This window comes from Pyxicephalus adspersus, chromosome 3 (assembly GCF_032062135.1).
Source record: "Pyxicephalus adspersus chromosome 3, UCB_Pads_2.0, whole genome shotgun sequence".
Taxonomy (NCBI): domain Eukaryota; kingdom Metazoa; phylum Chordata; class Amphibia; order Anura; family Pyxicephalidae; genus Pyxicephalus; species Pyxicephalus adspersus.
Window position 1 is genome coordinate 61,577,771 of NC_092860.1, and position 23,081 is coordinate 61,600,851.

General features: G+C 39.1%; 1 protein-coding gene and 1 long non-coding RNA gene across 6 annotated transcripts in view; one reads left to right on the forward strand and one right to left on the reverse strand.

Moving 5' to 3' along the window:
• LOC140326377 (uncharacterized) overlaps nt 1-23,081 on the forward strand; it is a 146,651-nt gene that overhangs the window by 40,329 nt on the left and 83,241 nt on the right. For 2 of the 3 annotated variants that reach the window (XR_011919849.1, XR_011919850.1), the window contains exon 2: nt 4,021-4,100. The exons of the other annotated variant lie outside the window; for it this stretch is intronic. This is a non-coding gene — a long non-coding RNA (uncharacterized lncRNA). The remainder of the gene's footprint in view (nt 1-4,020; nt 4,101-23,081) is intronic. 3 annotated transcript variants of the gene reach the window in all.
• The window catches only part of SH3GL1 (SH3 domain containing GRB2 like 1, endophilin A2), a 111,550-nt gene continuing 108,704 nt past the window's right edge, over nt 20,236-23,081 (reverse strand). For all 3 annotated transcript variants that reach the window (XM_072404910.1, XM_072404908.1, XM_072404909.1), the window contains one exon: nt 20,236-21,142. In XM_072404910.1, coding sequence (XP_072261011.1) covers nt 20,946-21,142 — 197 coding nt within the window. In that variant the 3' untranslated portion in view covers nt 20,236-20,945. The remainder of the gene's footprint in view (nt 21,143-23,081) is intronic.

The following is a 23,081-nucleotide window of genomic DNA, read 5'->3' on the forward strand; positions in this document are numbered from 1 at the left end:
TGGTGGCCTGGGTAATTCCTAAGGAAGCGCTGTACTATCAGGTTCATGATGTGAGCCAGGCAAGGTACGTGTGTGACTTTTCCACAACGCAGGGCTGCCAGCAGATTGGCCCCATTTTCACACACAACCTTGCCCGGCTGAAGTCTGTTGGGAGTTAGCCATATGTCCTCCTGCTCCAACAAGGCACTTAGAATGGCTGCGCCCATGTGGCAGAGGGGCTTCGCAACCTCAGGACTGCGTGGCAACGTAGGAATTGTGCACCGAAATAGCAAACTGCAAGATCTTGCTGGCGGTGAACAGATGTTTCCGAATAGGAGGTGCTGGGTCACTACTGCAAAGTGTCCCTGTAAGAATAGTTTAAGGCCTAAGAGTCAAAGGAGGAGGTGGAAGTGGAGGTTATGTGTGTGCCATTAGAAAGAATGATTTTTTAGGGGAACAGTGACTTTTAATGCAAGCTCGCCAGTGTAAAGCTGCCGGAGATGCCGGAGATGAGCTTTTTCAGTTGCTGAATAGCGCGATGGCGTACGTACATTATATATGTAACTAAAGACCAACCTTCTTTTGTATAATTATCTGTATAAAAAGACCACTTCGTTAAGTAAACATTAGAGTATATTCCTAAGACCATACTGTGTGCGTGTGTGTTATTGGGATATCTCTCCAGACGTCTGTCTCTCTGGTGCAGGAGAAATCAGAGTGCATTCATTTGTGGAACCAGAAGTAGAAGCAGATCCTTTCAGTAATAATGGATGCCCACCACCAACAGCAGCGCTTCTTGTTCTTGGGTCTGCAGCTAAAAACAAACTCATACTGCTTTGCTTGACACCTTGCAAAATATCACTCTGCATTCTTCACGTACCAGTGAGGCAAGTCATAGTCGTCTATCGTCGGAAGCTGCCTGTCACCACAGCTATTCCTTAACAACCGCGACCGCCACCACGACCACCAGCTCTAGAGCACCTTTCGGCCCAGTTTGATGTTCGCCTGTGAGAGAGCAGGAGGAGTAACAGGGTCGAGCAGACGTAGTAACACTACGTCTCAGGGCCTGCCGCTTCCTCCTCATGCTATTTCTGCTGCTGCTTGCCCACTGCCCAGTACCCAGCTCTAGATGCCAGACTGGACTCAACTAGGCTCAACAGGGTCTTCTTTCCCCGCTGATTCCACCAAGCCTGTTCCGTTTCATGTGGTTTCGCTACATAGTAGGTACAGATTGTAATCTTGTTGATCCATTCATGTCTCCAATAGCTACAGCTTCGACACTGTCCATATGGGTGATGGCCTCAACCTCTAATACCATCCTTGCTCCTTCTCAGGGCCCAACGCTTCTCCTCATGCTGTAACTGATGCCGCCTGCCCAGTTCCCAACTCTGGATGCCAGTTACCAATGCGTTCCACGCTCCGTCTCATGGCCCACCGCCTCCTCCTACTGCTGCTGCCACCTGTCACTTGTAACGTATAACAGAGCTGTGTAGCTGGCTAATAACCTCTGCCTGTACTCTGAAGCCTGTGTATGGCTTGTAACCAAGCAGGGAAACCTGGTGGCTAAATTTTGGACCATTCCCTCATGTCCCTCTCTGGCTGTACTCGGAGACCGTGTAAAATCCGGCATGTTCCCTTGGCGGACCCATAAAATTGCATGAGCTATTCGACCAAAACTACTTGCCAGCAACAGAAAAAAGACCTCCTTATTTTATTTTTACTTGTACAGTGTTGTGCAGAGCTGGGAGAGTCTTGACATGTCTTTTTAAATGTATTTATAGGCTGTAGAAGCTCTTCACCGACCCGAATAACAACCCAAATTTTCCCCCATTGACTTTATTTGAGTTTAAATTCGATGTTTGATCATTCGAATAATTATGTATTCGACCGAATAGCAGTCAAATCGAATAGTGAGCTATTCCACCAACACTAGTGGCTATCACCAAACACCCTGTCAACTAAGCCTTCCTTGGTTGAATTTTCCCGCTCATTATCGCAACCTCCAGTGGTGGCATTCATTGCCAGTGTCATGCCTGCCATTGTGCCAGTTAGCAATTTACTTTACATTTCTGCTGCTTCCAGGAGGCCAACAAACTGCTGATGAAAATTCCCAGTACTGCCATACTGATAGGTATCATTGCCTTTGCCTAATTTTTCAGCTAAGTATTGTAAGATTGAGGGTTGGCATTCATGTCATCCACTTTATGATGCAAACTAGCAATATAGTCTTCTTTCCTAAGCACCAGCTTCCAGCACCACAGACCACAGCAACAGTACTGGCGCACAAATCATCTATTTGCATTACACACTTCGGTATGGCATTAACGATGCACGACACCCAGCTCTAGATGCCAGTTACCAATGCCGTCCATGCTCCGTCTCAGGATCCACCGTCTCCTCCTCCTACTGTTGCTGCTGCTGCTTGGCAGTTCTTCATTCACAAAAATTGTATAACACACTTCTGGGTGTCATTGACGATGCACTACACCAAGCTTTGGATGCCAGTTACAAATGCGGACCACGCTCCGTCTCAGGGCCCACCACCTCCTCCTCATGCTGTTGCTGCTGCTGCCTGTCAGTACGCCACCCAGCTCTATAATTGTATTACACACTTCTGGGTGTCATTGACAATGCACTACAACCAGCTGTATATGCCAGTTACCACTGCCGCCAATGCTCTGTCTCAAGGCCAACCACCTCCTCCTCCTGCTGTTCGCTGCTGCCGCCTGTTCGTACTCCATTTAATAAAATTGTACACTTCTGTGTGGCATTAACGATGCACTACACCCAACTCTCAATTTTTCTTACCAATGCGGTCTCCCCGGCATTTTCCTGCTGTTTTGACGGCAGAGATTGTTGCAAGTGGGTTGAGTTCACCCTTTCAATGTCCTAATGTTTGTGCTGCCTTCTGGACGCTGTCCACCACGCAAAAATCCTATTTGCCTGCTGTCACTATGCCTGCCATTTTCTGGAAAACCACAACTTTATGGGTGGCATTCCTAACACATCATCCAGGTCATGATGCCAGCTAGCAATTATTATTAATATTATTATTAAACAGGATTTATATAGCGTTAAGATTTTGCGCAGCTATGTAAATTCAATAGGGGTGCATACATTAAATAGCATCGCTTTTTCCTGCTGTTTTGACAGCAGAGACTGTTGTTAGTGGGTTGAGTTCAACCTTTCCCAATGTCCTAATGTTTGTGCTGCATTCTGGACGCTGTCCATCACGCAAAAAATCTTATTTGCCTGCTGTCACTTTGCCTGCCATTTTCCTGGAAAACCACACAGTCTTTTATAACTTTTGTATTTTTTCCTTGTTGTCACAGTTCTCTTACACTTACCTGGCAAATTTGGTGGTTCTAACATGTCTAACATTAAAGTCAGTGCATTGACTTTATTGTAATTCGCAAAATCGATTTGCCGAAATTACGCGAACCCACCGAGCCTTCGCGCTCATCCCTACTCTCAGTATCTTGACCCCATTTGCACTTGTCTTCTTGTCTTATTTCAGGTATTATGCTTCCGCTCTGAATATAATGCATCATGTGTTGTTCATTGGATTTAATGTATACACTTAATTACACGGATTCCCACGGGCAGGATCTGATTTGATTTGTTCTGTTTACCCTCATATATAATTTTTAAAAATTGTTTAAGTATATAATAATAAGGAATAGTTGAACATATTTTGACATTAAGGTTAATGAAAATGGTTTCACGTATATATACAATAGAGATAATTTTACCATGAATAAGAATTATGATTAGCAATAATTCGATACAATATCTTTTGAATATGAATACAAGCGAATAAATGAAACATTACTAATTATTAAGGCTCTTGTTCTAAATGAAACACATTAATGAATGTAAATCATAATAATACTTCACAATATACAGATACATCAATTTACATATTCATATTTATGTTTGATAAATAGGGGTATCATTTTATGGGAAAAGTGTTATTTATAAACATATGGTACACTGTGATAAACATGGTATAGGAAAACCTATTTTATTTTATAACAATAGGGCAAGAAGACTTCAGTCAAGAAAAAAAGATAATCTGTGTTGAACTTCAAGATGACTTTATGATGACCTCATCCAAAAAGGTAATCAGAGGAACATGGGTAAGTAAGACGCCTGAGACATATTTATATCATGTCAACTGAGATATAAAGGAGGAGACAATTCACACATTTGTCATTCATACTAAAGAAATTACTTTATGTTGGTTAAACTTAGGACAATGAACTTATGAACAGCAAGGGTGCCCAACCCTGCCAAATCCAGCTCTTTGCACATTTTCTCTCTGCTCGTTGTCTTGCAGGGGAGGGGGTGCACATCTCCTATGTTTCTCTATGAGATTGTGCTGTCAGGAGAGAGTGGGAGTGTCCTATAGACAAGGAAATCAGCTGTGGCTGCTCCCCGCCCACCTTGTACTGTCAGATAATCCCAGCAGCAACATTAGAGCTGTGTTTATGCTGCTCTCATTCCCCCCATCTAAACCTTCATATCTCCTACACTGATTACATTGGTCAACAAACATTTTCTTGCCAGATTAAAGTCATTTTAGGTTATGTTTGATGCACAGATTCCAAATATGGTATTGGTTTTGCTAGATTGTGTCACACTTACCTGTTCCTCATTAAAACACAGGTATTTCTCTCCTGTGCATGTGGGCAGTTCTGATGCTGGGCGTGCCTCTGTTTCCAGGCTTTATTGACTCCGTCCATGCCGCTGGCCAATCAGAAAGTAGCCTCTTAACCTGGCTATTTAGCTTGCTCACAGACTCCATTCTGTTTTCGTGCAACAAGTCTTACCAGTGCCGAGCTCCCTAGTTCTGTGAACTAGTTCCTGTACACCTGCTGCTTAATCCAGTGTTTCCTGTGTCCAGCTCCTGTGTTAGCTCCTTGTTGTCCAGTCTGTTGGTTCCCAGCCAACTTCCCTGTGGTGTTCCTGTCTGCCTGTGAATATCCCTGCTTCTCCTGTGCCTCCTGCTGTTTCCAGTGTCTCTTGTGTTCCCTGTGCCCGCAGTGGCCTATGTGTCATTGCTGTCTGTCTCCTGGAACCCTGGCTATTGACCTCTGGCGTGTGACCTGACCTCTCTTGCTTGCTGCCTGTCTCAACCCCGGCTTTCCTTGACTATCATCCTGCCTGCTAATTTGGTACCGTGCTTGTCCACCTTGGTGTGTCCAAGGACCGCACCCTGGCTGTAACCAGCAGCGCAACATCCCCACCATCAGAGGCTCAGGAGCAAACCTGGTTGTGGCTTAGACTCTGCGCCTTGGCAATTCTCAGGGCTCGCACCACGTCCATATGCTCCCTCGTGGTCTTGTCTGCCCGTGCATGACAGATTGGCTCTAGTTTTTGACATAATTACCTCAATAATAACCCCATAGAAAACTAATGAAACATGAAAATTAAGCAAAATAAACTAGATATTCCTATGTATACAAAATTAAATTTTTGAAATACTTAATGTCAATATATTCTATATTCAGTAAATTTACAGAACTAATCACAAAGAAGTCATTAAAAAACTCAGTTTGTATGATTTCCTTTTATGCCGATGATCAGGACACTCACGTTGAAGGCTCCAGTAGTAGTCTGCCATCATGTGTCTATCCCATCTGCCCCGATACCTTTCTTCCATCACCTTTATGTCTTGATGGAACCTTTCCACTTGTTCCTCACTGAAATCCCCAAAGTTTTCTGGAAAGTTTTGCAAATTGCTATGGAGATAGTGTACCTTTATGCTCATAGTAGCACCCAAATCTTTAAAGTTTAGGAGCAAGTTTTGTACCAGTTCTTCATAATTTTGTACTTTATGGTTACCCAGGAAGTTCTTGACAACCATGACATAGCTGCAGGCAGAAGCTTCATTATCAGTCATGTAACTTGTGAAATTTGAATCATATCAGTTTCCGAATCTGGGGTCCATCAAAGTATTCAATCCAGGGGAGAATCTACAAATGCATTTGAAGACATCACTGTCCTTGTTCAGAACTCTAACAAATTGCTTCAATAATCCCAATTTTATGTGTAGTGGAGGGAGAATGATTTTTTCTTTGTCAACCATTGGCTCGGTAATGATGTTCGCTGCACCTTTTTTCATGTTTTCTGTTGAAAGCCATGTCACTTTTTTCCAGTGATCCTGCTTTGCTCTATCCCACAAGCAGATAAAACATAGGTACTTTGTGTATGCACTTTGCTGTCAAAGTAGGAAGTTCACCATTTTTAAATCAACACATATGGATCATTGGTGTTCATGATAGCAAAGCTTTTGTAAGACCATTTTGATATTTTCATATGCTTCTGTAGGTTTGTTGAGTGAACATCTGGAATTGATGCATAGCAGTTGCCATTGTGCAGTAAAACAGATTTCAAACTCCGAGTTAAACTGTCTAATAAAGGCTGCCAGTCTTCTGCTCGGTATTCTGTTACTCCCATATGGGCTAGTAGTCCACAGATGTTACAACAGTACACAAAGTCTCTATCTTCACTGAAATATGGTAGAAATGTCACCTCTCTTGTCCTATAAACTGTTATTTTAACTTCCGGTCTCAGAGAGTTATTTTCTTTTAGCCTGGATGCTAAAAGTTCTGATGCTTGATTTGACAGACTTAGGTCACATATTAAATCATTGCGCTCTTATTGGGAGAACTGCTGGTTTGATGAAACACTTACTTCATATTCACTTCCACTGCTAGCTCCTGGTTTACCCTTCCAAACCCTGTATATTCTCCATGTTGGATACAGGAATATCAGGGGGTGTACTGAACACTGGTATGGGAACATCAGCACCATGCGGCACAGGTTCTCCTGCTCATTCCAAATCAGGGTACTCCCAGTTGTTTTTCTTGTAATGATTGAAACCTTTTACATTCACAGCAGGAAAATAACAATCAGTATGATGATTTTTTAGCTCTACACCATAGGTACACCAAATTTCAAACTTTTCAGTTTTCCATTTTTCCACTGACGTTGACACTGTACACAAATTTTGCATACCATATGGGGAGCCCAATACTTATGTTGGTCCCCCAGTTTATTACCAAAATATGCATGATATGCTTGTTTCACAAATTCTGTAATGTTTCTTCTCAACGTTTTTGCTGAGAACATTGAACGTTTTTTCAATGTTTTTGCTAAGAATATTCACAACAAATGTAGCAAAACACATTAGGGTCATTTAAACAACTTCTTAAAGAACTCATATTTCTGTAAAAGAAAAAAAAAAGTATGAATAAAAAGAAGGCAAATGAGTTTTATGAAAATAATGCTACATTTAATATATAAAATGTGTAAATAAAGATTGATAATATGCTGTTGTAACATTTGTTGTTGGTAAAATTGTCCATTTCGATTCCTTTATCAAAAGAACTAGAGCCAATTCAATGAAACTGATGTAATTTCTGGATTGAGCTGTGTTATTAAACAAATGTGATTTTTTCAGTGTAGACAGGGAACTCAGAGCGGTTACTAAACTAAATTTCACCCCACTAAACATAACAAGTTGCCGATACAGGATCAAAAGTATAAAATCCTAATAACAAGCAGGGATATTTTCACAAGGGAGGCTATTTAATGTACAGAGCTGCATAATATGTTGGCTCTATATATATGCTGTTTAATAATAATAATAATAATAATAATAATAATAATAATAATAAAGCCCAGGGTCCAAAATTGAGTTTGCTTGTTAGGGACCCCCAGTTGCCACTTCCACCACAATGAGCTTAGGGTTATGTCAATTTGCTCTGTACTGTGGTGCCCCAAATATATATTTGCTCGTTCCCAAAACTTCAAGACTGCATTTAGACTGGTAGTGAGGTTGCAGTGAGCACCTTCCCCTAGGCAGTGTTCGAGCACTCTTGGCTATCTGTCACATGAATTCCATTTCTCTGGAAGTATCTTTTTTAGAGATTTTTGGGGTATAAACAAGGTTTGCAGTCCCCTATAACTGTCAGGACACATTGTATGGTGTAGTTTCTGCTCTGTGGTACAGGAATGGTGAGTGGAGAGCAATATATGACTGGTCAGCACTGTATGACAGTTTAGTTTTATAAATTTCATTAATCAAATGTTGTATTCATAAAATGAGAATCAAATAGGGAGTGCAGAAATCCTTGATTTCCCACTTCTTTTATTTGATCCATGTACGTTACGGTAACTAGAAACATATTTCATTTTAAATTAAAACTATTCTAGCTTTAAACATACATCTTTATTGTTTGTTTTCATTGTAGCCCATGAGTTTTATCTCACCTCAATGTTTCAAGTAGTGGCCCCCAGATGAAAAAATGTTGGGCATCACTGGCCTACAGGAATGCATACAAGTTACTTTACACTTGTTGAATAGCAAATGGTTCTACATGCTTCATTGTCAGATGTCAAACTGATTTGTTGAAATCACTACTCTTGATGAAAAGTTGCTATGTCAAGTTTTGAGTAATAAAGGATTACTATAGATAGGATAAGACATACAGTGATTACAGAAGTCCTGTGAACAGCCATGGGTATCCAAAGAAGACCTAATAGCCTCCTCATGATGACCAATATAATATGTTTGTGTTCAAGGCAAAAGACTACTACTTTATACATATGAAAGTATTTGATTTTATCTAAGTTTCAAGTTGCTTAAAGTAAACACAACTGTTTGGCCACGTGACGTCGGTGCATACAGCCGTTGCTAGGGTCGTAGCGGGAACTTCAAATTATTTTGTATTGCATTCCATACAAAATAACTGTATTAAATGCAATACACTGTATTTATATGTCTAAAAGTGGTACATTTGTCTTTCATGAAAATTTATTATACAGTATAAAATAAAAGTATGAGTGTAATAAAGTTAGAAACACAAAATTATGTCAATTTTTTTTTTAATTTACTTATTATTTTGACATTATTTTGTGTTTCAAACTTTATTTTACTATTATATTATACTGTAAAATAAATTTTCATGAAAGACAATGTACTGCTTTTAGACATATAAATCCAGACAGAAATTAGCCCAGGAGGTTAATACCCAAGTAAATTATGTGTCTCTTTTTGTTTTAATGTACATTTTTATTCACAGGGGTTAATAGTAAGTAATATCAATACATTTGTTTGCAATTTTCTCTAACATATATATATGGTATAGCATGCATAATCCCATACGCTAAGGTAGAAAACTTATACTTTTGTATCTGACCTGTGATACAATAATAAAAGAAAAAGTAAAAAAGATAGAAGTGTCCGAGCAGAGGAAGAAAAAAAATTGTGTTTCTAGAAAAGCATCCAGCTTTTTCTTAAAGCAACCTTTGCTGAAACTACGCCTTGAGAGAGCCTATTCGACATTTTCACAGACCTTACAGTGAAGAATCCCTTCCTTATCCAGAGCCTAAACTTCTTTTTCTCCAGATGCAGAGTGCCCTCTTGTCCTTTGTAATGATGTTAAAGTGAATATTTGGGAAGAGAGTTTTCTATGTGGACCAATTATATATTTATACAGGCCGATCATATGCCCCCTAAAACGGAGAATAGATTCAGTTCAGCTAATCTCTCCTCATAGCTGGGCATCCTCCATTCCTTTTTTTTTTTGTTTAGTTGCCCTTCTCTGCACTCTCCCCAATTCCACAATATCCTTTTTGTGAACTGGTGCCCAAAACTGGACTGCATATTTCAGGTAAGGTCTGACCAATGCTTTTACAGGGGCAGGATTATGTCTCGATCTCTGCAGTCTATCCCTCTTTTAATACAAGAAAGTACTTTTCTAGCTTTAGAAATTGCAGCTTGACATTGCATGATATTATTAAGTCTATGATTCTTTTCCATTTTTGACTCACCCTAGACAGTATGAAGCATGCATGTTGTTAGCCCTCAAGTGCATAACTTTACATTGATCAATATCAGATGTCATTTGCCACTTGGCTGCCCAATCAAACAGTACATCCAGGTCTGCTTGCAGATTCTAGACATCCTGTACATAAATAATTACATACTTTGGTGTAAACACAGAAATGGTACTTTCCCAAACTCTATATCCTTTATGAAGATAGTAAATTGTAAAGGTCCCAACCCTGATCCCTGGGGTACACTGCTAATAATCTTAGACCATTCAGAGTATGATTCATTAAACATTACTCTCTGGATGTGGTGTTTAAGTCAGTTCCTTATCCATTTACAGATTGAATGTCTTATATCTATAAAATCTAACCTACATATTAACCATTTGTGGGGTACTATGTCAAATGCTTTTGCAAAGTCCAAGTAGACTATATCAACTGCTACTCCACTGTCCAACTGTTTACTTACTTCCTCATGAAAAGAGAGTAAATTTGACAATTTCAGTCTTCTTGAATCCTCCCTGACTATATACTAGACTTATATTATTTTCTAGCAGAAACTTTTCAATGTGGTTCTTTATCAAACACTCCAGGATCTTTCCAACGATAGTTAAATATACTGGTCTGTAGTTACTTGATAATGACTTTACTCCCCCCATTGGTCACATGCCAATCCTTCTGTACCATGCCAGTAATCAAAGAATCTCTAAAAATTAGAAACAATGTTTATCAGTTTCTCAATCATATCAGTTTTGTGCCATTGTGGCTTGTTTAAGGCTGTGACATTGCCATTTGCATTTTGGACTTGAGCTCTATCATTTTCCTTAGTGTACACAGAGCTGAAAGTAAATCAACCTTTTCTTTATCCCCAGTTGCCAACCCCCAAAACATCCTTCAAGGGGCCTAAATGCTCAGATCTGATCTTTTGATTATTATATTTAAAGGTTTTAGGGGGGGGGGGGGGTTGCCTTACATTTTTTTGCAATCTTTTATTTTGAAGTTTTGAACATTTAACTATCTTTTTATATCTTTTGGTAAATTCTTTATAGTTTTTAAATAAGGGCGATCCTTCATTTGTATATTTTTGGAATGCCCTTTTCTTAATTTTTTTATGGCTTTTTTACATTAGCTGTGGGCCACATGTTTTCATTTTAGCCTCCTAAAGGTATTACCTATTGGAATTTTTTTTTCAGTTTGTTTGTGTAGACTTGGAACATTCCCATTTCTGCTTTGTGTTTTTTGAGGACAATATTCCCTCCCAGTCCAAGTCATGAAGAGAGCCACCCTTGATAATGGAAAATTTGCTCTCTTAAGGAAGCTCTCTTGTTTACAACCTAGATTAAACCTCCCTAGCATTCTGTCAGTTTTTTGATGCAAAAAGTGATCCTATTTGTTTTGCATAGAAGTTTTTGTTTATATTGTGGGCCTCCCTGGTATAAAAATTATATTTATTTATTATATTATAATCATAAATCATATTATAATACATATTTATAAATCATAATTATAAAAAATAATGAAATAATAGACCACAACAATGTAAAATGTGTAAAATTACAACAAAATTACAACAATGTATTAATGTGAAATTTTCCAAACAAGGGTGCAATATTATTGATAAATAATAATATAAAATAAATGAAGATTTTAGAAAAAAATGGTTGTGGTAGATTTTGAAACGGTGCTGCACAAAGTCCAACAACACTGTCAGGAGAGTAGAACCTGTTTTTTTTTGCATTTCTTCCTTCCTCTGTCATCGCTCTTTGAGCAGCAAACCACACACCAAGCCCCTTGTAGGTGCTGCCTTTTTCTGGGTTGGTGGGATGTATTCAGTAAAGTGACGACCGGTCAGCATTCTGGGTTGACAACGGTGGAAGCACGACGTCCAGGACTATTCATAGCCATTGATGGTCTTTGGTGGTTCTTGACTATTGATTCGTAAAGTTGCAAAATGAAGTCTGAATGATTTACAGGCCTCTATTTTTTTCTGTACAGAATGTAGGCATTCCATAGGCACTGCTCAACTAGATGCCTGAAAATCTTTTTGTAGTACTTCCTTTGCCGTTTGCTCATCGCTGGGTAGAATGTCATGGCTTGGTCAGCTCTGTCGACACCTCCCATGGTGTTGTTGTAGTCATTCACCACCTGTGGCTTCATCACTTCTTTCCCACATTTTGAGTGTACCAGAATGGTGGAGGCTTCATGGACATTACTCATCTGGCACACATCTTGCTTGTCACGCCATCTCAGGGCCATCATCTTGCCTTTCTGCCAGGCAATTTGTCCTGTCTTCAGCTTCCCTTTTGCAAACAGTGATGACAGGTTGTGCCGGTTAGCCCTAACGGTTCCATAGGCATCTGTTGCAGAAGAAACTCAAAGCTCAGGAGGGGTGTGGAAATTGTCAGTTGTGACACAATAGCCCTAATCTAGCAATGGCTCCATGAGGGATAGCACTGAAGATGTTGCCAATCCATAATGGCTGTATCTGGGGTTGAGCTGTGTCCCTTTTCCAATGTACAGTACTGTATTCCAGGTGTAGCCAGATGAGGATTCCCACAGCATATACGTTTTCACGCCAAATCGTGCCCTCTTTGACGCAATGTACTGCACCCAGCTGAGCCTCCCCTTGTAAGCCAATAGACTTTCGTCAATGCTGACATCTCTTTCTGGCAAATAGGTTTGCTCCAAATTTTGTAGCATCATCTGAGACACTTCCCAAATTTTCTTCAGTTTTGGTGCAGAATGGGTAGTCTCATCAAATTCTTCATTGTTTGTGAAGTGCTGGTACTTCATGATGAGGTAAAAGGGGTATTCTTGCATGATTGTGCCAAAAAATGAAGTGGCAATCATTTTATTCTTGGACCAGTACCACTTCTGCATGGGTTTGCCCACAACTCCCTGCAGGATCACCAAGCCCAAAAACAGCCAAATGTCATCCTTGGTCACAGGTTCCCACTTTCTGCTTCTTGCAATCCTCAGGTGTGGAGCACCTTGTTATTGTCCAGCATACCTGCATAAAACAAAATAAAAAAGGTATTTTAGGATATGTTCTTTTATAGTGTGAAGGTTGCAAGTAATATGTTAGCAAACACAGCAGCATATATGTTTGCATAAAAAAAAAATTATCATCGGTCAAAAACAACTGACAGGGGGTCGTCGCATTTAGCCTCAATTTTCATCCCAGGTGTGCCGGTGAATGGAGATCTTGGCGGTGCTGCCTGGTCCGTATTAAGGTCAATGGAGCACTATATGCGCACAGCACTGACCTCGGGTTCAGAATCGATGCTCAGTTTACTTTTGCTGTCTGATGACAAATTTCCTGGTAAATCACTAACGCTCGATTCCACAAGGGACAAATCACTATCGCTGCTTTCAAATTCCTCCAAAACAGCGCTTGCGCCGGCGAGATGCCTTTTGGATGCTATGTGGTCTCCAGCAATCAGTCAGGAACAATCAAGGTCAAAGACAAAGTGATGAAATGATACATTCAGGAAGTGATTTATAGGCCATCACAAGGTCAGGGCTAATAGTGGGCAAAATGTAAATCAGGCACTGGGCAATGATGCTTGGGACACCAAAATGTGTATTTATACTTTTATTTTGTGGTTTGTAGTGTATTTTACTGTAAAAAAATTTAAAAGCAGATTACTGTGTAAATTTCCCGCCCCCAGAATCCACCACTCCTTCTCATCACCCGGAAGATATCACGTTGCCGGGTGATGCAATGGGGATGTCCCCGTCCTGCTCACTCCCCTAGTCACATTCTCTGGGTGATGCGAGCAGCTACAGTAAATTTCGGGGGTGATGCCAGTGGGAAATCCGCGCTGGTATCACCCCCAGAATTTACTATTGCTGCTCGAATCTGCAGTTAGATGTGATGCAGCGGCGTGGCCGCGACCACGGCGGCATTTAAAAGCAGATTACTGCTCTTAAATTTCCTGCTCCACCCCCCGACGGACAGGCGCCCCGGCATCACAGCTGGATTGTCTGATCAACTAGGTCACAGGTAAGAGGAGCTTCCAAAGTTACCCTGAGTGGGACTCGGGGTTACCGCTTTTTGCAAGATTTTTCTTGCTAGGGGAGTTAAATGTAATCATATTATGATCACTGCTCCCTAGCTTGTGCAGCCCTATCTGTGCAAGTAGTTGATTCTCTGGCCCTGATTCACTAAGCAAAATCGGAGGCTCAGTCGTGCATTTGTAATCGCGATCAAAAATCGGAAGCCGTCGCGCAATTCACCTACTAAATGAGCTCGCTGCTGGAGCTGCGCATCCCTGGCACTTTTAGACTGGCGAGCTTGCATTAAAAGTCACTGTTCCACTAAAAAAGCATTCTTTCTAATGGCACACATATTACCCTTAGCCTTACGATGCCTGATCGGAGGAGCTGCCTGCGGGTAAATCTTGCGACTGTCCGTGCGTGAAGCCTCGGCTTTGCCATCGGACTAGATTTTCCCACAAAAGTCACAAGCACACACACGTTCTTGTTTGCTTTTTATAGATATGTATGTATATATATAATTATAATTGATATTACTATAGTTATTATATTAATAAAAAATAATTATATATATATATATATGTTTATAATTATTGCAGGATATAATTATATATGTATCTAAATATATATATATTTACACATATAGAAAATACTTTTAACAATAAATCCTCCCCAACTTTATTTTATTTTTTTTCATTATTAGAATATCTGTTTACTGGTGTACAACAATCTAAAGGACCAATTCAATGATAATGAAATGTTCAATTGCAAAAAAAACAAAAAAAAACAAACAGACAATTTTGACAGACTGCGCAAGTGCTAATTGCAATGGAATTTCTATCACCTGTGCACTTAAATTTGAGCATATATAAGGGTGTGGTTAAACTTGCTTTATTTTTTTCTCTTTTTCGTTTCTTGGAGGGGCTGTTGTTTTGTGTGTTATCCTAATTAACCTATGTTGCTGCATTTGATGCTTTGCTTACCATTTAGCACAATAGCTCCTTTATTTTTTTTTACTTTGAATGTTTTAATGTATATTTTGCACTTTTGAAGTCAATTTTATGCTATGTTATATATAATATATATAATATTTGTTGGGCCATTTTTGAACTATTTTGGCTTTACAAAGAAGTGTGGGTTTACATGTGTTTTGTTTGTTCTTTTTAATTTTTTTGTCATTTAGTGTAAAGTTTAGTGATGTGTTTTTTTTGGTTTTGATGTGTTTTTATATTTTATTGTGACCTTTTAGCAAATGTTTCTTTTGAATAAAGTTGTTTTTAAAATGTTGTCGTTTGTTTTTTGGGGGTTTGTTATGTGATCTCCTTTCCAATCTCCCAGGACACACAGTTTAAAAGGACAATTGTGATTGTTTTTAAGCTGTTCCTTCCTCTGAATTATTTGTAAGGCTAAAAACAGCACAATTGTCCTATTAAAACTCAGTTGTTTGATGCGCATAGTTGTGTGCCAAACTTCAGGCGCATGTAGCTCATAGTTGTGCGCCACGGCGGACCCGCTACGTGCGCCTGAACTGTTTTATCAGTTAAAAAATGCACTGCACTTTTGAACAGTCTTCATTAAGGTAAGTTTGTATTTTTTTGTGTATATTGCATGTTTTGCTTCATATGCACTCATGTATTGTTAGACATGAGTGCACATAAAGCCAAAGATGTATGTTTGCATTTAGATGTGTGTACATATACATAGAAAAGAGAAATTAGAAGAAGAAATAGGCAAAGAGGGCTTTTTGGACCATATTGCTTCACATTGAAAAGATTGCCTATTTCTTCCTATGATTTCGGATATCATGGGCTTGGCTACAAGCAACATTCATGGAGGATATTGCTTCTGGTTAAAAGAAGGAACCCACCTTTATGTGGTTCCACTACCAAGCTGAGGTGAGTAAGTCAATTATATATAGTGGGCCAAGATCCAAAATGCCATTCAAATCTGCAAAAACACCCTGAAGGGATGGAAAGCAAGAAAATGTTTGGCAGGAAGTGGATTTGGCCCTGGAACTTTGATATACAAGTACTATTTGTTTTGTGTAAACACCTAAATAATGCATACACTCCAGTATTTATGAGCATTAAGTTAAGCAACAACACAACATCTGTTCATTTTTAAGAGTGCGAGACCCTGCTTGTGAGCTTGGCAATCAATGAGCTTTGATGTTGTGCTTGGCAACCTGGACCTCCTTCCATCGCCATCAGGTGTGTTAGAATAAGTATGCAACTCAGTGGACAACTAATTGACAACCAGTTTGGACAGCAAGTGGAAGTGTGTTTGTATACAATAGTGCTAAGATCAGGCAGCACAACACAGTGACAACAAACCTATAACACAACTACAAATGAACACAGGAGTTGTGTGGGGACAAATCAACATGAGTGCAAATGTCAGGCTATAAAAAAAAACAAACAAAAAAAGAAATAAAATCATGACAATGTATTCAGAAAAGGAATATGCACATAATGTACATATGCACAAAAACATTGCAGCAACAGATGAAACTATCAATCATGAGGATTACAAAAAAAATCACATCAATGCATACCATCCAAGCAAACTTACTTATTAACCCATAGTACTAATTACAATGCATATGTATTTTTATACATTTAAATGTATTTTGATATACACATACAAGTGAAATCACTAAATGTTCCTTAATACATGTATTATAACATGTTTGCCTATAATCCTTTACTAAAATATTTGATTTCTTTAAAGTCAAACTGGAACGAAATTATATTTTTTTACACTCATACTATTGTGTGATAACACTTAAGCTGCGTACACACGTCCAATTTTTATCGTTGGAAATGAACGACGAACGAACGACGATCGACCGATTGGCCAAAAATCGTTCTTAATAAAAGTAACCAACGACGCCGACGAACGAGGATAGTCGTTGGAAATGAAGGATGGGACCGGCGGATCCGATTGGACGACGATCGTTCACCATCTATCGTGTGTACGGTCATTCAGTGATCGTGCATGTTCTGAGCATGCGCGATGAACGAACGTTCGATACAGGCTGTATTGTGTATATAAGTGTGTGTGTGTATATATATATATATATATATATATATATATATATATATATACCAGTGAATTGGTTACTGCTTTCACCCGGTGTGGCTGTAGTTGAATCTTGCTCCATTAGAGGACCAAATGATGCACTGCAATTATTGCGGCGTAGAAAATTATGTAGCAAGCAGCAAGCATAAACTACCTTGTCAATTTTGTCCATGTTTGATCCGAACGTTCGTACACAGTATTCACTTCCTGTGGTGCACGTCACTTCCTGTATCGTTCAAACGATCGCATCTATCGTGTGTACAATATCTTTGAACGATCGTGTCGTTATCTGTATGTACAGGATCGGTGCTATACGATCGTTCGTCGTTCATTTACCAACGATAATAATTGGAAGTGTGTACGCAGCTTTAGTATCATCAAGCACTTAGTGCCACTTAGTATATATCCAGCTTGATAGAAATTAGTTTGCAGTGTTGCAACAAAAAGAAGAAGTAACAAGAAGTGCAACAAATGTAACTATAAATGAAGCAAGTTTGTGATGGAGTAGATTGTAACATAAAATAGTAACACTTACAAAAAAAAAACATCAAGCATTAAAGATTCAAACTGACCTGTAAAATAGACTGGACATGGGCACAGAACAGGGCACAGGTGTGCGCTAATCAACTGCTATCACCTCATCATTGAGGTTAACATCTCCTTCTGAATCACGCAGCTGAAAATTAATCGCCTTAATTGGCGTATTCGAGATCTTTGCAGGAAACCGGCAGGCAACTCGGTAATGAACTCGGGCCCAACTCGCGCTAATAGAGGTCGCTGACCAGTGTGAGTGTATGCACATTTCATTGATGAATCAGGGCCTCTATCTCTTCTTTAGCACTGGGCGGGGGGGTGGGGGGGGTGGGGGCTATATCAGACTATAGCGAGGAATGTTGACAGACCAGTTTTGTAAAGGACAAAGCCAGGATTTATCAATCATTGTGCTCTTCTTTTATTAAGGCTTTCAAACTCTCCTATTTTGTTTGCCAGGATTCAAGCATTGGTAAACAGACTCTAAACCTTTGCTGCATTTAACAGCAGCGATTGCTAAATCCTTTTGTTTTGCAGTACAATTAGTACTGCACACTCCAATATTTTTCCATAACTCTCCCCCCAACTATTCCCAATCCACCCTTCACTGGTGACTAACCCCTGTCTGACCTTTCCGCCTCCTTATTTGACTGTTCCATCACCCTCTGTCCTAGTTTAAATATTCCTCCACCGTTCCCATAAATCTTTCCCCAAACACAGCAGACCTCTTCCATTTAGGTGCAAACTATCCCTGGCATATAGGATGCATGCCAATGAAAATTCAGCCCAGTACTCCAAGAACCCAAACCCATTCCTTTACATCAGAATTTGATGATGAGGCCAGAAGAGCGAGTCAAGTCAAGGTAGCTGAACTGGCTGAGGTCAGGGCATGCAAGGCCAGGTAACAGGCTGAGGTCAAACACAGAAAATCCAGACAACTAGCTGACATAGAGGCAGGAAATGCACTGAGGATCCAGCAACCTGAGTCTGTCACTGGGAAGGTTTTAAAAGGTCCAATAACCAAGGGCAGGACAGGACTGAACAATCAGTAGATTGGCTGCAGCACCTACTCCAGGATCCCCTTCAGCTGTGCGCAGCCTCAGTTTCTGTGCAGCAAATGCAGAGAATGGTGGAAAATTCACAGTTACAGGGATGTGGGTAATGCTGCAGCATGCTGAGCAGATGATCTGCGGGTGGAGTGGTAACAATAGGACTATGATATTAGCTTGTGAGTGCTTTTGAGGGACAGCTATAACAGACAGATATAACAAATCACTGTGTAATGTGGAAGCTTTATAAATAATCAGTAATACTTTATGTGATCATACCTGTCAATGATTAATAAGGTGCATTTGATTAGCGAGACGTGGCTGCTACTTACCCTCGCTTCATATGGAAGTGTTTATCTGACTCTGCATTTATCTCATTTTAGGACTTGCAAAATGCATTTTTTTTTAATTAATATGTCCTTCACACAAAATCTTCGTATTGAAAGGGTGTATTTTTGTTTTCTCTCTTGACTGCATAAAAAGTTTTAAAAAATGGGTACACTAAATCAACACAGTTTTTAACACCAATTTATCTTCTGGAATATCAATCTGTCCAATCTCTTAGGGATCTTAAGCAATTGGTAATCAAGTTCAGCTGCGTTGCTACAAATTAAAGCAAGAGCAGGTGACAAAAGGCAACTGTAAACCAACCCCCAAAGAAGGGATTATATCACAGGAATCACAGGAAAAGAAACAGGTGCAAGTAATCAGGCTTCAGGTATCACACTAAGCCAAGAACAGGTGAAAAATCTTAGTAGGAGCTGTGCAAGGTAGCAGTCCAAAACCAAGAAGACCAGAATTCAAACCCCAGTGGTTACTTCATTTAATTTCCTGTAATCCATGCAGGAGCATGACGTCATGTCTTTCTTTTCTACAAAAAAACAGGGGTGACCTAGCAGGTGAGGTAGAATGGTGAATGCTAGATTTTCCTATAGAAATAAAGAAAATAGAACCTTTAATTCTGCCTTGGAAAAAGAGAAAATATGACCAAAAGGAATCTGTGTCCCAGGCAGCATTTGATTGGGCATTTGAAAGGGTGATTGATGTGGTAGCTGGTCAGCATTTTTTTTATTCACAGATCTTTTAATAATTGCAGTATTACAAAGCCAATTTTTCTAAATTACAGATGGTTACTCCATCAACTATTGGCAATAATTTGCATAGGGTCCAGTGCTGAAAAATATTAGAAGATTCTGGCTGCAAATAGTAAAGAATAGGTTTATGATAATTAGTTTTCTTGCCATAAGTCTTCTGTCTATTTGTATAGTGAGCTTGATGAAAGCAGAAAGGTCTGTAGGTTTTTTTAATCAAGCCAATTCATCTATAATTTGTGCTGAAAGTCTTTGAAAGTGCTCAATCCCCCCCCACCCCAATGCCTCATCAATCCAATCTTGCAGTCCTCAGTTTTGAGAGAGAGAGAGAATCCGCTCACTTACCAGTGATCAGCTGGTGACATCCAACTAGAAGAAAGTTCCATGGGTCACAGATTTGCCAGATGTACTGTTCTGGCAAACATTATTCAAAACCGTGCAGTTGAAAGTCTGAGGGACCATGCCACCCTGGGCCACTACAAACCTAGAAAGAACCTGTGTTGATAACAGGTTTAGTTTTACTAAAACCTTAACATTTGTTGTAAGGTAAAGTCATTGGAATAAAATAAGTGTCTACAATATAGTTAATAGCTTTAAAAACTAAAACTTACAAACTGATTACCTAACCATTCACAATAGCCCTGTGTAGTAAAAACTACATATACTTTGCACATTTTGTTTTATTCTGAAAGACAAACAAGTGTTAGGTAATATATTAATGTAACAATTTAACAATAGTATGGATTTTTCCTGAAAATTTATTGCTGTACAAGTAAATAGAAAAAATGCAGTTTACATTACAAGCTCTTTCAGGCTTTGGTGTACAAACAGTGCAAGATTTTACAGGATTGGAGATTATACAGATTATGTTTGACATGATAGGTTTAAAGCAAAATATATTCATAAAATACATACTGAAGCAAGACAAGTAACAACATTGTTTATTGAGGATAATGATTATTGAATATATTTTTGGAGACTGCAAAAGTTAAAAGGCATTATAAAAAGTAAATGGATCTAAGGAAGAGGGGTTAACTACCTGTATTGTATTGCAGAACAACAAAAATCTTTGTTGAACTTTTCTGAATATGTACAAAGGCTCCATGATGTGGGCAAACCTATTAGTTAGTGTTCTATGAAAACGATACTGTAGTGAATAGTTAATAATAAAATTGAAGGACGGAATGAAGTTTACAGGTAATGTTTTGAAGCTAATATACCATACAACTAAAGAATTACTAAGCCTTGTTCCTCAAGATATGTAAGAAATCTTCAAATGCTGAAAGATGTTTACCAGAACTTAAATGTTTTGGTCCTTGTTAAATGAGATGATAGGGCATTAAAAAATGCGGACTGTGGATTTACAATATCTTCACTGGGGTAAGGGAACCAAAACATCAACATAGTTGAGGGGAAAAAATCCTGATTGCCCACTGATCATTCCTTCATACCAGTTCTCATCAATTTGATTGGTCAGAGTGATGATATCACCTTCACGAAAGCCAAGTTCACCATCATTCTCAGGTTCAAAATCATATAATGCTTTACAACAAGGTTGATCCGATGGAGCTGAAAATTAACCAAACATGGGTATGAGTTAAAAAAAAAATATTTATATATATATATGTTATATATTATATGGTTAATAAAAAGTAATATTTCTAGCAGCTTCCGTTATCGCTCAGTGCTTCTAAACTTTAGAAAATATTGCAGACTGACTCATATAGTAAATATGTAAAATGTTTTGTAATTACCTGAAAGTTAATTTTTATTACCAATTTTAAAGATACCATTACAAACAGTAGACAACTGTACAGGCTTTAAAAACAACACATGGCTGCAGGATTATACCTACAGAAATATTTTTAAAGTAAAGCTGTTAACAGAAACATCTTGTATAATACTATAAAGTACAATTAAGCAGCAGTTTCCAATTGATTTCTTCCATTTGAATAAACCAGAGATTGAGTCGATACTGATCCCAAATGGAACAAATCTCTTGATGCTCCTTCAATTGTTCCTGTATTCTAGCCATAAGCAATTCCATTAGTTAAATATCTTGAATATGTTTATACAAATCTAGTACCTTGAGAGGAAGAAAAAAAAATATTTCTGATGCAATGTATGTAATTAGACAACTTGCTATGGTCAAGACGTAGGTCAATAGTTTATTTGGGCCTGTTGGGCCTGAGGTGTTAGGGGATCTCATCAAATTGGTTGAGATAGTAACGACAATAAAAGTCCATTCACAATTCCCCAAAATTAAACAATAAGCAGGCAGCTCCAAAAAATGTGTTAGTGAGCCCACCCCCTTTTCACATCACCAGTAAGTTACTTGCCCCTGGATATTTAGAGTGCAGCTTATCTGAGATATAATTTCAATGCATCATTATTTTAAAGATGTTTTCAACACGGTACACAATGAGCTTTTATAAGCATGGTCCCAGATCATCTGCCATATCTCTAATGGTATTAGTCGGCCCTGGGTTTTCTTCCACTTCTGCAAATACGAATCCCCCCCAACCCTAGGATCCGGAAATCAGGCCCCTTATTGCTGGCCCTCCTACACAGGCACCCATCAAGGGGTGGAGGGGTTAAAAAAATAAGTCAGTTTTAATGGAATGGGGCCAAATGGTGGATCTGGAGATAGCTATAATAGGAGTTTGCCTATAACTTAAATTGGTCTCATAATTCATCAAATAGTAACAATTTGCCCATGATGTATAATTTGTCTGAAGTTGAGGACTCCTTTAGAACACCATGGGCAGAGTTATCCTAGTTAAGAAGCTATCAGGAATTAGGGAAGTATATAAGAAGGAAGTTAAGGGGGATCAGCAGCTGGTGAAGGAAAATTTCGTTTTACATTTTTGTCATGTTTGCTTTGTAACTTGCATTGGAGCCAGAAAGGAACGATCTGCAAAAGAAGCTTTGAAGCTCCAGTGCATGGAGTTTAAGTGAGTCAGAGCGACCCATAGTTTTTCCACTTCATTCCATCTGTTTAACCTTGTCTGCCCCAGCCGAGTTATTTCGTGTGAGATAAGCAGTGCAAATGAGCTGCAGCCCGGTTTACTCTTATTGCTGTGAATGCTTTGTCCTGCCAGAGGATAGCAGTCAGCCGACTGCTCTCAGTATAAAAACTATAGTCTCATACTGCCCCCTAGTGATAAGTGGACAAAAACACACATTACAGCAGTGGCCTTGTAAGCAATATTCTCCCCAAATACATTGTTTCAGGCCAATCAAATAAGTTATAAAAATCAACAACTTGCTACACTGCCTACCCTTCTTCCTACTACCTCCTACTTCTCCCTACAGCATCCCTGAGGCCTAATCTTTGGTAGTCTAGATATATGTGTGCCAAATGTAATGTGGCGCTGTGTGTACAACCCTGTTTTCAAAATTTTCACACATTGATGAAATTCTAAAAGATGCTTTCCCCACTTTGTTATAATACACTAACAGGTGACCGTGGAATAATTAGTAGCAAGGAAATGTCACAAATAAGAAA